This window comes from Castor canadensis, chromosome 3, assembly GCF_047511655.1.
Source record: "Castor canadensis chromosome 3, mCasCan1.hap1v2, whole genome shotgun sequence".
Lineage (NCBI taxonomy): Eukaryota > Metazoa > Chordata > Mammalia > Rodentia > Castoridae > Castor > Castor canadensis.
In genome coordinates, this window is record NC_133388.1 from 33,156,548 (window position 1) to 33,172,907 (window position 16,360).

Below are 16,360 nucleotides of genomic sequence, written 5' to 3' on the forward strand. Positions count from 1 at the left end.
AAAAGTGTGACTCATGCAGAAATTAAAAAGATTACTAAGATATGATACCTGCCTCAAGAGATTTACTATCAACAGAGCAGAACATGTTTCCAACTATAGTAAAGGCTAGTATTTATTGCAGGTTTTTCTTAAATTCTAGGGAATGAACCCAAGGCTTCAGACATGGTAGGGAAGTGCTCCACCATGGAGTTACATTCCTAATCCTTTTTTTAAAAATTTATTTTTAACCTTGAACTTGTTACCCTCCTTCCTCAGTCTCCCTAGCAGCTGGGATTATAGCTGTGAGCTGCCATGCCCAGCTCTATTGAGCATTTTATATGCACCAGGCATAGTGTTATACTTTATAAAATTTATTCCATTTAATCTTCACAATAACCATATGAGGTAGGTAATTATTATTAGAATCCAAGGTAGATTATTATAAATATTCTCAAAGAAAAAAATAATAATGATGATGGAGATTAGGGAAGTCTTTAGAGGGGGAGATAACATTCAAATGTGGCATTCTAGTTTGAATTCAGGGCTTTGTGCTTGCAAAGCAGTTGCTCTACCACTTGAGCCGTATCTCCAGTTCATTTTGCTCTGGTTATTTTGGAGATGGGAGTCTCATGAACTATTTGCCCGGGCTGGCCTTGAACCTAGATCCTTCCAGTCTCAGCTTCCCAAGTAGCTAGGATTAAAAAGGTTGAGCCACTGGCACCCAGTTCAAAAGTAGCATTCTTAATCTTTCTTTCTATCCCTTTTTTCTTCTGGCAGTACCAGAGTTTGAACTTGAACCTCAAGCACTCTACTATATGGGCAAGATCTTTTTGTTTTTAGGTTATTTTTCAGATAGGGGCTGGCCTGAGCTGGGATTAAAAGCAGGCACCACCCACACCCAGCTTTGTTTGTTGACAAAGGGCCTAACTTTTTCCATGGGGTAGCCTTGAACCTTGGCCCTCCATATCTCTACCTTCCAAATAGCTGGGATTACAGGCATGTATCACTGCTGGCTAATCTTTAATTTCCTTTTTTGGGGGGAAGGGCAGTTTAAACTCAGGGCTTTGTGCTTGCTAGGCAGGTACTCTACCCCTTGAGTCACTTCACCAGCCCTTTTTCATGTTAAGTGTTTTTGAGATAGGGGCTCACTTTTGTTGCCCAGGCTGGCCTCAAACTTCAATCCTCCTGATCGCTGCCTCCCAAGTAGCTAGGATTATAGGTGTGAGCCACTGGTACTGTCTAATCTTTTATTTCTTATATGATTTTTCCTCTGAGAGAAGGGGCAATCCTCAATGAATGCACTGCATTAACAAATGAAATCATTAAAAAGAATTGTATGTTTGGGTGTGACTAAGGTGGTACAAAGATTACAATTTTAGGTATTGGGTCTTTACTAGGCAAAGAAGATCCATTAAGAAGTTTTCCAGAAAATTATGCATTTTCTGGGAAAATGATATAAAATGGTATTTTTAGAAAGGAAAGAACTTAGTATCAGTGATCAAGGTCAAGAAGAATGAGGGATGGGAAGTCAGAAGACAGGAGATCAATTAGGTTATAACACGTCATCAGGCAGTTTTTCTCAAACTATACAGTATGTATTGTTTTATAAACTTTATTCCAGTTATTATGTGTATGTGTACATTTTATATGTATATGCATATGAATGTATAATGAATTCAAATTTTTTTCAGCACTAGGGAATTGAACTCAGGGCCTCGCACCTGCTACAAATATATTTACTATAGTTACTATAGAAAGTGGCCAAAAATGTTTAAAAACATGATCGAAGGATTGTAGCTCCTGAAAATGGAAAAGCACCAAATTTATTTGGGAACTCTTTCAAAGACAAGAATTAAGAAGACAGTGCCGAGCACGAGTGGTTCACACACCTGTAATCCTAGCTACTTAAGAGGCAGAGATCAGGAGGATCGTGGTTTGAAGCCAGCACAGGGTAAAAGTTCACCACACCCTATCCTGGGGAAAAAAAACCCTTCACAAAAAAGGACTGGTGGAGTGGTTCAAGGTGAAGGCCCTGAGTTCAAGCCTCAGTACCCCCCCCCCCACACACAAAGACATAGTGATGAACTTGGAGTAAGGCTTAAGGGAAGAAAAGAGTATTGTAGGCTAAACAATGGCTCTCCAAAAGATACCTGCATCCCAATCTCTGGAACCTGTGAATATTACCTCATAAAGCAAAAAGTACTGTGCAGATGTGACTAAATTAAAGATCTAGAGATGGGGAAATTATCCTCAATATCCGGGTATGCCCTGAATGCATGTGTGTGCATGTCTTCATAAGGGAAGCAGAGATGTGACCATAGAGACTGAAATTGGCATGATGATGAGAAGCCAAGGAATGTGACAGCCATCAGAAAATGGAACAGGCAAGAAAAAGATTCTCCCTCAAAGCCTCAGAAGGCCTAAGTATGGCTAGATTTTTTGCCCCAGTGAAACTGACTTCAGAATTCCAAATGCAAAACCATGAGAGAATAAAATTTCCGTTTTAAGCACCAAGTTACAGCAGTCACTAGAAACTAATTGCCTTGGTGGGTAGGGTTAGGGTGGTGATATTATTACCAAGGACAAGGAGCACAGGAAAAACAGACAGTGAGGAATTAAAATTTAAATAAAACCAGTTTGAAATACATACAAGATAAATCTGAACAAGAAATATAAAAATCTGATTTTCTATTTAAGTCATCTTGATTCTAACTCTATATATAAAACCTTTAAAATTTTCATTTCTCATGTTATCTCTAATTTCCTTTGAATAAGCAAACTTAAGATTGTGGTTTACATATTCTCTCTGTTATATGACAATCACTGCCATTAAAACAGGTGCCAGCTTCTGGAATTATCTAGTGTCTCTGAAATGTTTATTCTAATAACCAAAAAATCCAAGAAACATCTGTTATTGTAGATCACTTACTTAAGCCATTCAAGTTGGCGATTTTTTCAATGCAGTTTGTAGACAGTGAAAGTTTCCTTTAAAAAAGAAAAGTTTGAATTAATATGAAAAACTGAAATGGTATATCAGAAATTTCCTCAACAGTACTGCCCATGGAAGACAATGTTTACATCATGTTTATTTTTTATTCTGAATTCTTTTCTCCCCTTCAGTCATGGAATTTATTCATTCATTTTGAAATCTTTTTCCCCTTTGATTATAAAAGTTAGTATGTGCTCATTGTAGAAAATCAAAAACCTTTTTGAGGGAAATTTGGTGTTATCTATTAAATTTTTTAATGTGTATATTCTTTGACCCAGTATTCCACAATCTTCTGAGATGAATATTACTATTAGCCATTTTTATAAATGTAAAGGTGAAGCACAAAGATGTTAAGCAATTTCCTTATTATTATAAGTTACAAAGTGATAGGGCCAAAATTAAAATCCAGGTAAGTTTGACTCTAGAGCATGTATCTTACCCTTATGATTTGACTTGAAGAGGAATTATTCATTTTTTATCTGCTTGAAAAAGCAAAAGCAATTACTATATAGTGTAAATAATTGATCAAATCTGCATATTTTCTAGTATCCCCCACTCTTGAGAACTACCAGTGGAAAAAAACAGAGTGCCTTTAAATCTAGGAATATGGTTAGAAAGTAATTCTTTAATTCTTATTTAGGTAACCTATTCAAAGAGATTGTGGACAATAATATGACCAGGTTGACTCTTTCTGTGTGGTTTCTAAGGCACTTTATTATGGTGTACAAAACCTCTCAAATTTGTTTGAATTTGAGATGGCTTTATGATAAAAAGATATTTGACCACTATAAAATCATGCTTGAAGCCAAAAAACAAACAAAAATATCCCAAGGTAGATTTTCACATGATACAGTAAAAAGAGCAATGAAAATTTACACACAATGACTAAATCTGTTTGCTTTTCCTTTCAATCCCAAATACATGTATCTGTCTAAGTATAGGTGTCTGAGAACCACCCAAGTAGTTTATTGTAAACACAGTTTCATTAGGAGATACACTGTTTCTATAAAATTGGGATGGGGCTTATCTCCTGCAAAAAGAGCAGGTGGTAAAGGAGTCACAATTAGACAAACACAGGTGAAGGAGTCAGAAAACCTCTGGGATTCTAAAGGAGACAATGGAGCTGCCTGAAAACATGGTTATGAGGCATTATGGTATAATTGCCTCAAATTAGCCACGGAATCCTGCTAAAAACTGTGCAGAGTATTAGAAAGTAGATTTAAAAGAATTAAAATACATCTGATATGTAAAGGCATGGGAAATGGGATTACAAAATGAGAATAATATGATCCCAGTTAGAATTTTTTAAAAAAATCAGCTCTACATCAAAAGACTGATGAAACAGGTTCTGCAATGTATTATAATTTAGGTTGATGTTAATTTGTTTTCTTTTTGCTTTTTATATTTTCTAGAAGTTTTGCAATGTATCATAAGTTTTTTTTTAAAGGGGTATATTTTAGGCATTCACTAACTATGATTTTAACTTTGGTGATAATTTTATGAGAAAAATTAGATAATTTTTGTGTGTGGGGGGAGAGTGTTCCTGGGGATTGAACCTAGGGCATTGCATGTAGTAAGTAAGTAATCTACCACTGAGGTAGACCCCCAGTCCTTTTCTTAAATTTTTATTTCGAGACAGGATATTACTAAGTTGCCCAGGTTGGGCTGAAATGCCTAATGCTCCATTCAACCTTGATCTCCCAAGTAGTTGGGATGACAGATGTGTACCACCATACCTGGCCTAGAAATCACTGTATGTTATGACAGAGCAATAGTCTATTGTGTTATTTAGCTTCTCCCAAAAGACTAGGAAATTTCTATATCCAAACACATTATAAAAACTGTACTAAAAAAATACTGTACTATTCAATAATACTGTCAATAATCCTATAAACCAATAGTCTTTCATGCTTGTCTTTGCCAAAGGGAGAATTAGAATAAAAAAAATCTCAACCAGCAAAAACACTTGTTCCTTCCTATTATTACTTATACTCTCTCTTCAACAAAATTAGAGATAAGGGCAAAATAGTTTCTGCTGGGTATTGAGGGGGTGGTGGGGAGAAGGAGGGGGCGGAGTGGGTGGTAAGGGAGGGGGTGGGGGCAGGGGGGAGAAATGACCCAAGCCTTGTATGCACATACGAATAATAAAACAATAAAAATAAATAAATAAAATAAACACACACACAAAAAAAAGAGTATCACCAAAAGCAAACATTTTTCGAGTTTGTGTAAGAAAAGGAAGGAAAACTTACAGGAATACTAGAAGTATGGCAAAGAACTTACTCGCAGTTAGCAAGCATGGACAAAGATGTGTCCATCTTCTCTATTGGGGGAATCTGGGCGTAAAGCTTTATCTCTTTGGCTTCAGATGGCCTCTGACCAGTTTTCTCTTCCTATAAGAAAAACAAATTTGATACAAAATGTTACCTGGATGTAATGTGGAACAAAAGAGGCCAGAATTTCCCAAGGCCTTTTAATGTTTATTTCAAAATGATTATGAGAATTTAATAACTGATTACTAATTATTCATCATTCACTTATTGGTTCCTTTACTTGCTGACCCTAATAACCAGTCTTTTACCTAGCTGTATTAGATAACTGTTAAATCCCTACTAAAGGCAAATGAAGGGAAAATAAAGAAACTTATATATTTACAATATTTTAAATCATTTAAGAGTCTACCAACTAATAAACACAAACATAACCCAACAAAAATATTATCCTAAAAAGAATTCCTTGTCCCTAAACAGCCATTTCTTAAAAATCAGATTCAGACCTGTAAGATTATTCTGTCTTCTTTTCTCTATACACAGTTCAGCCTGAGCTAGAACCCCCAAATACCACGAATTTTAAGACATGCTCTTTACAGTACATCTGAGGTTAAAGCTATCTGCTCTATTCTAACTCACTACTAAATCCTACCCTACAGTGTAATTTCATTACTCTGCATACAATTTAAAATTTAATGACCAGTCTATACTGCCTATGAATATTTTTGAAGCATTTCATTACTTAGAGTTAGTTCTCTCCAACAAAACTTTAAGCTGAGGGACTATTTCCTTTGCTTTTCTGTGTTTTCTGCAACCTAGCACAGTGTATGACACAAAAAGGCTCATTTGATTAAAGTCAAATCATCACATATCAACAGTAGAAAATATACAATCTACTGAAAGAATAAGATCTCATATACACACATTCAGTCTTATTTTGCATCATACATTTGCAGGTTATAGTAGAGGAAACTGACACCTAGTAGATCTTCAATAAATGTTGGGTTAGTGTGACATGGATGAGCTTGGAGGATTCATTCATTTTGTGTGAAACGTGCCAGGGACAGAAAGATAAAATACTGCATTCTCTCACTTGTATACGGAAGTTGAGATAGAACAGTGGTTACCAGAAACTAGCCAAAGTAGGCAGGAAAAGACAAGGAGAAATTGGTTAATGGGTACAAAATTACAGTTAGATAGGAATAAATTCCAGTGTTATTACACAATAATGAATTATATATTTCAAAATAGCTATGAGAGGATTTTGAATGTTCTACCACAAAGCAGTGATTACTGTTTGAGGTGCTGATATGGTAATTAGCTTGATTTGATGATTATATGTTGTAGACATGTATCAAAATGTCACAGTGTACCCTGTAAATATGTACAATTATGTGTTAGTTAAGATATTTTTAAACAGTAAAAAGTGTTGGGCTATCGAATGAGTGAGCTTGATGCCTTCCCGTAATCTTGAAGTTAAAGACTAATGGCCATAATATAAACTAGAAAAGAAAACAAATAAACAAAAACTAGAAACAGAATCTACAAACCAAACTAAAACAAGACAAAAAACCTAATTATTACAAATAGATAAGATGTCCTAAAATCCAAATTAAAGGAAAATCAAATCTGAGTCTATGCCATAATTTTTTTTCTCTAACAAAAATATTTTTATTAAAACTCTAATCCAATAGAAATGAATTTTTTTGCGGGGGGGTATGGCACTGGAATTTGAACTCAGGATCTCATGCTTGCTCGGCAGGTACTCTCCCACTTCAGTCACTCTGCCAGTCCTTTTTTGTGTTGGGTGTTTTTGAGATAGGGTCTTGAGAACTATTTGCCCAGGCTGGCTTCCAATCATGATCCTCCTCCTGAGTAGCTAGGATTACAGGCATGAACCACCAGCGCCCAGCCCAGAAATGAATCTTTAAAATGCAATTTGAGTAAATAAGAAATTTATAAGCATTACAACAAGAATTCAAATATTTCATTACTCCATCCACTTTTGTCTATTTTCCCTAGACACTAAAGCTTCTGAATGCCTAGCTACAAAAGCAAAAGGTTCATTATTATGTAACAAACTACATAGCATAGACAAGTTCTCATAGAAACTATGTACCCTATGGAAATCCTAAGACCCCGAATTACAACTGTTCAAACTATAGAATGTTATGATATTCAAAATACTTATGGTCCATGTTTACCATGTTTTTGACAATGTGGTTTTCTTTCTAACATAGGCTTTAGTATGTTACTCCATGATTTTCCAGTTATCTATGTACGATTTACATTTGTCTGAATTGGCTATCTGTTCTAACCTACAGCAGACTAAGAACATCATCTGATTAAAGCCTAGAAAACCCACAAAACATGCCACTCTATCACTTGAAAATGATATATGGTCTAATGATGAAGCTGAAAAAGAAAATGTACCTTAGCACAAACATCCAGCCGTTTTAGAGCAGTAGATGAATCAGCCTTTCCATATTTAAATTTTTCCAGTAGTCAGAACATTTTATTAAATGTATGTGTGTGTGTGTGTGTGTGTGTGTGTGTGTGTGTGTGTGTGTGTGTGTGTGTATAACTGGGGTTTGAACTCCGGGCCTCAAACTTGCGAGGCAGGCACTCTGCCACTTGAGCCACTCCATCAGCCATGTTTTGTATTGGGTATTTTCAAGATAGGGTCTCAGGAACTACTTCCCCAGGCTGGCTTGACCCATAATCCTCCTGATCTCTGCCTTCTAAGTAGCTAGGATTACAGACTTGAGTCACAGGTGCCCAGCTTTTCATTGAAATTTTTATGAAGATGCCCTGGTTCAATTCCCAGTACTGGGAAAAATTTTTTAAAAAGAAGAAGGAAAGAAACAAGAAAAAAAAAATACAAATTTTTTTTGTAGTTTCCTTCAATGGCGATATTCTGCAAAACTATAGTATATCATAACAGTGTATCATAACTAGGGTATTACTGTTGATATAAACCATCAATTTTATTCAGATTTCTCCACATTTAGTTGTACTCATTGATATGTATGAGTATGTATTTATGTGTATGTGTTTACTAAGTCCTACACAAATTCATCACCTGTGTGGGTTCAGGTATCCACCACCACAGAAAAGACAGTCAAACCATTCTAATACTTCAAAGCTCCCTTATGTTGAATGGTCAGATTTAAATAACTATCCAAATTTTCCTTGTATAATCTAAAAGAAGGAAAAACTTATATACTCACCCATCTGGCTAAGGCTTCTTTGATTGTTGTTGCTTTCGCCTTAAAAGAAAAAAAGGAAAAAGAAACAGGCTATCTTATTAGTGTGATGTGTTAATTCAATTTTCACACAATAATAATTGTGCTTGGTTTCTCCCATTAAAAGGATTAATTTCTTTTTTTTGAGACCTTAAGGTGAAAGGATGTTTTAATTTCCTAAAATCAAAAAGATTTCTTTAGCTATCATTGTGTTAATGCCTATACATTTCACTCTCACGTGGTTTACAAAATATATATAGCTTTCAATACTTGCTATTAAAATAAATCTTATTTCATTGATTCTAAGACCTACATCTTTTTTTACATTTTAACACTGAAATTTGGATGCATCTGTATTACAACCAGGAAAAATTTACCACTGCCAGGTGGCAGTGGTAAAATTTTAGAAAAATATAAGCAATTTTATTCCTTTTCATATTTGCAGAGGATGACATATGGTAAAAATTTACATGGTTAAATACATTTAAAAGACTTTTATGTGGCACATAAATCAGGTGGCATAAGCCTGTATCCCAGATACTAAGGAGGCAGAGACAAGAGGATCACTGTTGGAGGATAGTCCAGGCAAAAGTTAGCGAGACCCTATCTGAAAAATAAACTAAAATCAAAAAGGACTGGGGCACTTGCCTAGCAAGCATGAAACCCTGAGTTCAATCTCAGTACTGCCAAAAAAGAAAAAACAATTTATCAATAAAGAACTCTATCAATAAGTACAAAATATCTAAATAAGAAAGTATTTGTTATAATTTAATTCGTTTATTTTTCTTCATCCTTATTTTTATTCCTTAAAATAATGTTTTACCTTATAATCCATTGCATCTTAGATTCAATTCAATATACTTAAAATTTTGAAGGTACACAAAGGAGGATGTGAATTATTAATTATTGCTGGAGCTCATTCAAATGACAACAAAAGGAAGTATTTCTGACACTTTCTGTCAGAGTCTCACTATGTAGCCTAGGCTACCCTCAAACTGTAATCCTCCTGCCTCTATCTCCTGAGTGCTGAGGTTACAGGCATGCATCACCACACCTGGCAAAATGAAAATTGTTCGTTTTTTTTGGCAGTACTGGTGTTTGAACTCAGGCCTCATGCTTACTAGGCAGGTAGTTTACCACCTGAGCCACTCCACCAGCCCTTTTTTTGTGTTGAGTAGTTTCAAGATAGGATCTCCAGAACTATTTGCCCAGCCTGGCCTTAAACCACAATCCTTCTGATCTCTTCCTCCTGAGTTTCTAGGATTACAGGCATGAGCCACCAGAACCTGAAAAAAGGAAAGTTTTTAAAGACATCATTATGTCTAGAAATAAAGATATATTATACTAATAACCCTTCATCAAAAAGAAAATTATAAGCTGGCTGCCAGTGGCTCACACCTGCAATCCTAGCTACTCAGGAGGCAGAGATCAGGAAGATTGAGGTTCGAAGCTAGCCGGGGCACAGTTTGAGAGACCCTATCTCAAAAATACCCAAAACAAAACAGGGCTGATAGAGTGGCTCAATGTATAGACCCTGAGTTCAAGTCCCAGTACTGCCCCCCAAAAAAGAAAATTATGAAACAAAAATTTATGTCAAAATTTGAGGAATATAAGACTAAGAGGGAAACATATCTTCAAATGCATTTATCAGAAAACCATGACCTAAGCATTAAAGACATTTTAAAAAAGTACATCATTGCAAATCCAAAAAAGGCAGAAGGAAGTACAAAGGAAAAAGTCAAAGAAAAACAGAACAGAGGCAACAGATTAATAAAACTAAAAATTGGTTCTTAAATCTCTCACAAACCTGACTGGGAAAAAAAAAAAGATATACAAATTTAAAAAATAGAATGAGGGTCAGGCACAGTAGTTCATGCCTATAATCCCAGCTACTTGGGAGGCAGAGATTGGGAGGAGTTGGAGGCCAACCTGGGGTCTCACAAAAAGTAAGTGAGACCTCATTTCAACAACAAAACAAGCTGGGCCATCGTGGCACTTTTCTGTGGTTCCAGTAGCAGGAAGCTTAAGTAAAATAGCAGTCCAGGCCAGTCCTGGCAAAAAATGCAAGGCCATACTTGAAAAATAACTAAAGCAAAAAATGCAAGGGGCTTGACTTAAATGGTAGACTATATGCCTAGCAAGCATAAGGCCTTGAGTTCAAACCCTAGTACTACCAATATATATACACATACATAAATGCACATCTATATATAAAAACACACAGGAGAAATAACTAGATACAACAGAGTTTCTAAATATAAAATACAATCAAAATATGGCAATAGTTTTAAAAACAGAGGTGTCAAAATGGTCACAAAAGGTCGAGAAAATTTGAATAGACCTACAGTACTTCAATGTTAAAATGATAATCAAAGACATTTACCCTCATCCTCCTCCGTACAGCTCCAAGCCCAGACACTGTTACAAGAGTTCTCACAAGCTTTCAAGGAACAGATCTTCCTTGTTGTACAAGTTGTTTCAGAAACCAGAAAAAGGGAATGCTGCCAACTTATTTTATGAGGCTAGTGTATCCTTGATGCCATAACCACAAAATGAGCCCTTGTGATCTCTCAGCACAGATTTGAAAAAGCTGAATGCAATATTAGCTCTCCACAGGCAACTGATCAAGAACAATTTATCCCAACATACAAGGAGCACAACAGGTAAATTTCTAAGTGTAAATCATTAATTAACAGATTAAAGAGGGAAATCATGTTTATTTCAGTAAGTGCAGAAAAAACATTATAAATTTCTATATCTAATATTAAAGGTTGTTGGCTAAGAGATAAAGGCAAATTCCTACTTGATAAAAGCTATATAGCAAAAGTCTGCAACTGAGTGTCTACTATGTTCCAATCATGTAACTTACTAGATGGAACAGATGGTTTTACATGTACATTTATATAAAATAGATAATTACATATAAAACCACCTGCTATATATATACCAAATATAAAGTAAATAAGTTACGTAGTATATAAAAATATACAATTATATATAAACATATGTAACCACCTGATGTAGATAAGCTATAAATAAATAAGTGAACAATACATTAGAAGATAACATTTACTAAGGAAAAAAGAAATCACTGAAGTTGGTAAGGGCTATCAGCATGTATGTACATGTGTGTGAAGAGTGCTTATTTTAAATAAGGTGGTCCAGGTGGCCTAATCGGGAAGGTAACATCAAAAGGATTTTCAGGATCCCAAACCCATCAGTGATGTTCACTATCCCTGTGACTTTTACATGGCTCAAGGGATCTTTATCAGTGTCACAATAAAAGAAAAACAAATTGGTATGAATAAAAGGAGGAAATTAACCTGTCACCACATGTGGATGATATTTACATAGAAGACCCAATAGAATAAAACAACATTAGAGCAAATTAGGTGAAGCATACCACTGACAAAGTGAACAGTAAAACTGGGAGAAAGCAACCAACCAGACCATTACAGCATCTACTACATACACAGAACTCCTAAAATTCACAAGCAAAAAGAAAAATTGAAAAACTGGCAAAAAATGAAATCTACGTAACTGAGGAGACTATCAAGAGGTGCTTGAATTCACTGACAATTGGAAAGACTCAAAGTAAAACAACAGCATACTAAGCTACATTTTCAGATGAGGAAAAGTAAGAAAGTTGGTGAGAATGTAGGTATGCATTGCTGGAAGAAGTAAAAAGTCATTCAGCCATTCAGGAAAGCAGTCTGATGGCATAGACCCTATGCCAGCCATCCCTCCCTCCTTCCTTCCTGAACAATCCACTCCTGGTTGTAGTTCCCAGAGAAATCTCTGCATGAACCCACAAAAAAACACATAAAAGAACACTTTCACAACATTATTTGTGGAAACAGAGTTAGATACCATTTAACTATGGATTGGGGTAATATAAGTTGTTATGGGTCATGGTTCCCCTTATAGACAGGAGTCAAAAGCTCAAATGGCTAATGACCAAGTAGATGTAATTAATGGGTAAGGTGGTTCAGGTAAGGCCAGAGCTCAGGTACAGGGGATAACTTCTATTCAGCTCCAGACAACTGTTGGCAGGTGGGACTTGGGGAAAAAAGCCCAACACCATACTTCTAACTATAAGTAACACCCATATTTTATATAACATTAAGGAAGAAAAGATGGCTGGGTATGGCAGTACATGCCTGTAATCCCAGCACTCAGGAGGCTAAGGCAGGAAGATAGTGGTTCCAGGATCACCTGGGCCAGAAACCTGAGTTTTCATGTGAAATAAGATTTTTTTTCTTTTATTATTCATATGTGCATACAAAGCTTGGGTCATTTCACCCCCTGCCCCCACCCCCTCCCTTACCACCCACTCCACCCCCTCCCTCTCCCCCCACCCCCTCAATACCCAGCAGAAACTATTTTGCCCTTATTTCTAATTTTGTTGTAGAGAGAGTATAAGCAATAATAGGAAGGAACAAGGGTTTTTGCTGGTTGAGATAAGGATAGCTATACAGGGCATTGACTCACATTGATTTCCTGTGCGTGGGTGTTACCTTCTAGGTTAATTCTTTATGATCTAACCTTTTCTCTAGTTCCTGGTCCCCTTTTCCTATTGGCCTCAGTTGCTTTTAAGGTATCTGCTTTAGTTTCTCTGTGTTAAGGGCAACAAATGCTAGCTAATTTTTTAGGTGTCTTACCTATCCTCACCTCTCCCTTGTGTGCTCTCGCTTTTATCATGTGCTCAAAGTCCAATCCCCTTGTTGTGTTTGCCCTTGATCTAATGTCCACATATGAGGGAGAACATACGATTTTTGGTCTTTTGGGCCAGGCTAACCTCACTCAAAATGATGTTCTCCAATTCCATCCATTTACCAGCGAATGATAACATTTCGTTCTTCTTCATGGCTGCATAAAATTCCATTGTGTATAGATACCACATTTTCTTAATCCATTCGTCAGTAGTGGGGCATCTTGGCTGTTTCCATAACTTGATTATTGTGAATAGTGCCGCAATAAACATGGGTGTGCAGGTGCCTCTGGAGTAACCTGTGTCACAGTCTTTTGGGTATATTCCCAAGAGTGGTATTGCTGGATCAAATGGTAGATCGATGTCTAGCTTTTTAAGTAGCCTCCAAATTTTTTTCCAGAGTGGTTGTACTAGTTTACATTCCCAACAGTGTAAGAGGGTTCCTTTTTCCCTGCATCCTCGCCAACACCTGTTGGTGGTGGTGTTGCTGATGATGGCTATTCTAACAGGGGTGAGGTGGAATCTTAGTGTGGTTTTAATTTGCATTTCCTTTATTGCTAGAGATGGTGAGCATTTTTTCATGTGTTTTTTGGCCATTTGAATTTCTTCTTTTGAGAAAGTTCTGTTTAGTTCACTTGCCCATTTCTTTATTGGTTCATTAGTTTTGGGAGAATTTAGTTTTTTAAGTTCCCTGTATATTCTGGTTATCAGTCCTTTGTCTGATGTATAGTTGGCAAATATTTTCTCCCACTCTGTGGGTGTTCTCTTCAGTTTAGAGACCATTTCTTTTGATGAACAGAAGCTTTTTAACTTTATGAGGTCCCATTTATCTATGCTATCTCTTAGTTGCTGTGCTGCTGGGGTTTCATTGAGAAAGTTCTTACCTATACCTACTAACTCCAGAGTATTTCCTACTCTTTCCTGTATCAACTTTAGAGTTTGGGATCTGATATTAAGATCCTTGATCCATTTTGAGTTAATCTTGGTATAGGGTGATATACATGGATCTAGTTTCAGTTTTTTGCAGACTGCTAACCAGTTTTCCCAGCAGTTTTTGTTGAAGAGGCTGCTATTTCTCCATCGTATATTTTTAGCTCCTTTGTCAAAGACAAGTTGGTTATAGTTGTGTGGCTTCATATCTGGGTCCTCTATTCTGTTCCACTTAAGATTTTTTTAAGACACTGTTTTTAAAAAAAATTTAAATACTATGTGGGCATATATTTCTGGAGGGCCCCAGGACTACCATTCTGCAGTCTGAACTAGCTCTGATTCTCTATTTAAAGGTTTTTCAATAATTCCCATAATTCATACTTTCTTAATTATTTAGGGCTGAGTCATTCTTCATGTGAACAGGTGAACCTAGAACCTATACATAGAACCTAGGTTCTAAAGCTTTTTATTTTCCTTGACAGTGATTTTTAGCTAATTGCCTATGGAATAAGTTAGGAATGGAGGTTGGAAAGGAAACTACTTTTTTTTGGTACTGGGGTTTGAACTGAGGGCCTACACCGTGAGCCACTCCACCAGACTTTTTTTTTGTGATGGATTTTTTCCGAGATAGGGTTTCACGAATTATTTGCCCTGGGTTGGCTTCGAACCGCAGTCCTCATGATTTCTGCCTCCAGAGTAGCTAGGATTACAAGCGTGAGTGACCCACGTCCTGCTAGCAAACTACTTTTTAAAGACTGGTATTTAATGTGGTTGAGGGTGGCCATAGCTTCTTCAGGGGACTCAATTTCTGCCCACTCATATAGCATTGGGAACACACAGGACTGCTAGTTACACCGTTTATGCTTTTCTTTTTTTATCCTGTGCTGAAGATCCAACCTATGACCTCATGCATGCCAGGTAAGTGCTCTTTTACCACTGAGCTACACTCCTAGCCCCAATACTCTTTCTTTAACAACATCTCCACCTCGTTGTACAATCGCCTGCTTTGTTAAATAGCTTTTGCGGCGTGTGTAACCTTTTTCAAACTACTAATTGGAAATTCCAAGTGGGTAAGGCAGAGAAGAGCACACTCCCAAGGGAAGCATCGCCAGGTAAAATCATTACTTGAACTCTGACAAACCACTGGTAGATTTCAAAACTAAGGCAGCAGCGTTTCTCAAGGTGTGTTGGGACGCTCCTCAAATTTAGAATCACTCGAGGTGCAATGTCGCAATGCACATTACTGAGCACTTTCCCCTCACACAATCACATTAAATTTACATAATCTGCATATCAGCAGGCTTGTACTTATGCATACTGAAATTTGAGAAACACTGTCCTAAGACATCCAGCAGAGTGGGTTTTACAGCTGCACTCTCAGTCATCCAGAGGCAAGCTGGGTACCTCACAGTTAGGAACACCGCAGCAATCAATGTGGCAAGGACCCGGCATGCAACCAGCCCCCGCCCCCATCTCGCCGTTGTGTGTGGGGGGGGGTGTTAGTTAAAATCACTATGTAAAAAGTCATCTTTATCACACTCCCCTTCCCATCACCTTGCTTACTCCAATCCGCTCTTTGTTGAGAATTTCCTCCCTATTCTGTCAAGAGTCCCTCCACCTTAACCGAACTTCCAATCGGCCCCAGGCCGCCGTCACCCCGACCACCCCCTGCCTCAGGGCTTCTCTTTCGCCTCAGGCCTCCTACTTCACGGAGCGAGCATCCGCCATTGGCTCCATTCCGCCGCGAGCCCCTCAAACCCCCTCAGCATCTCACAATCACCCTTTTTCACTCTCAATCTGTTCTCGGCTTTGGCTGCGAGGCCTGGAGGATACTCACCATCCCGGCGGTTGCTACAGTCACTGCAGTGGTTGCTAGGGCCCGCGGGCTCAGTGCGCATGCGCCCTGCAGATGCCTGCCCCGGCAGCGGTCCTCTCTCCCCGCCCCTGGGGGCGGGGGGTGGAGACGACGCGCGCAGGGCATTGTGGGACAGCGGCCACTCTTCCAGGGCTCCCGCCCACCTGCCGCTCCCTTCTCCTCCCTGTGGCCGCTGAACCCGCAGCGCACGCACCAGCGTCAGGAGTGGTTTCCCCGCTCGCGAGAGCTTTTTCTGCTGTTGTGGAGTTTAAAACTTTAAAACCTCCCAATGGCGTTTGCCCTTCTCATGCAAGCTCTTTAAAAATTCCTCCCCTTCCCCGCCCCCAAGATTGACCAGGGACAATAAGCAACCTGCTGTAA

General features: G+C 37.8%; 1 protein-coding gene across 1 annotated transcript in view; it reads right to left on the reverse strand.

Annotated features, from left to right (window-relative positions):
* The window catches only part of Dnal1 (dynein axonemal light chain 1), a 42,018-nt gene extending 25,898 nt beyond the window's left edge, over window positions 1–16,120 (reverse strand). Inside the window, exons 1-4 of the mRNA XM_020166725.2 lie at window positions 15,962–16,120; window positions 8,469–8,507; window positions 5,252–5,361; window positions 2,909–2,964 (exon numbers count right to left, since the gene is read on the reverse strand). Coding sequence (XP_020022314.2) covers window positions 2,909–2,964; window positions 5,252–5,361; window positions 8,469–8,507; window positions 15,962–16,105 — 349 coding nt within the window. The 5' untranslated portion in view covers window positions 16,106–16,120. The remainder of the gene's footprint in view (window positions 1–2,908; window positions 2,965–5,251; window positions 5,362–8,468; window positions 8,508–15,961) is intronic.
* Between the last annotated feature and the right edge of the window lie 240 nt (window positions 16,121–16,360).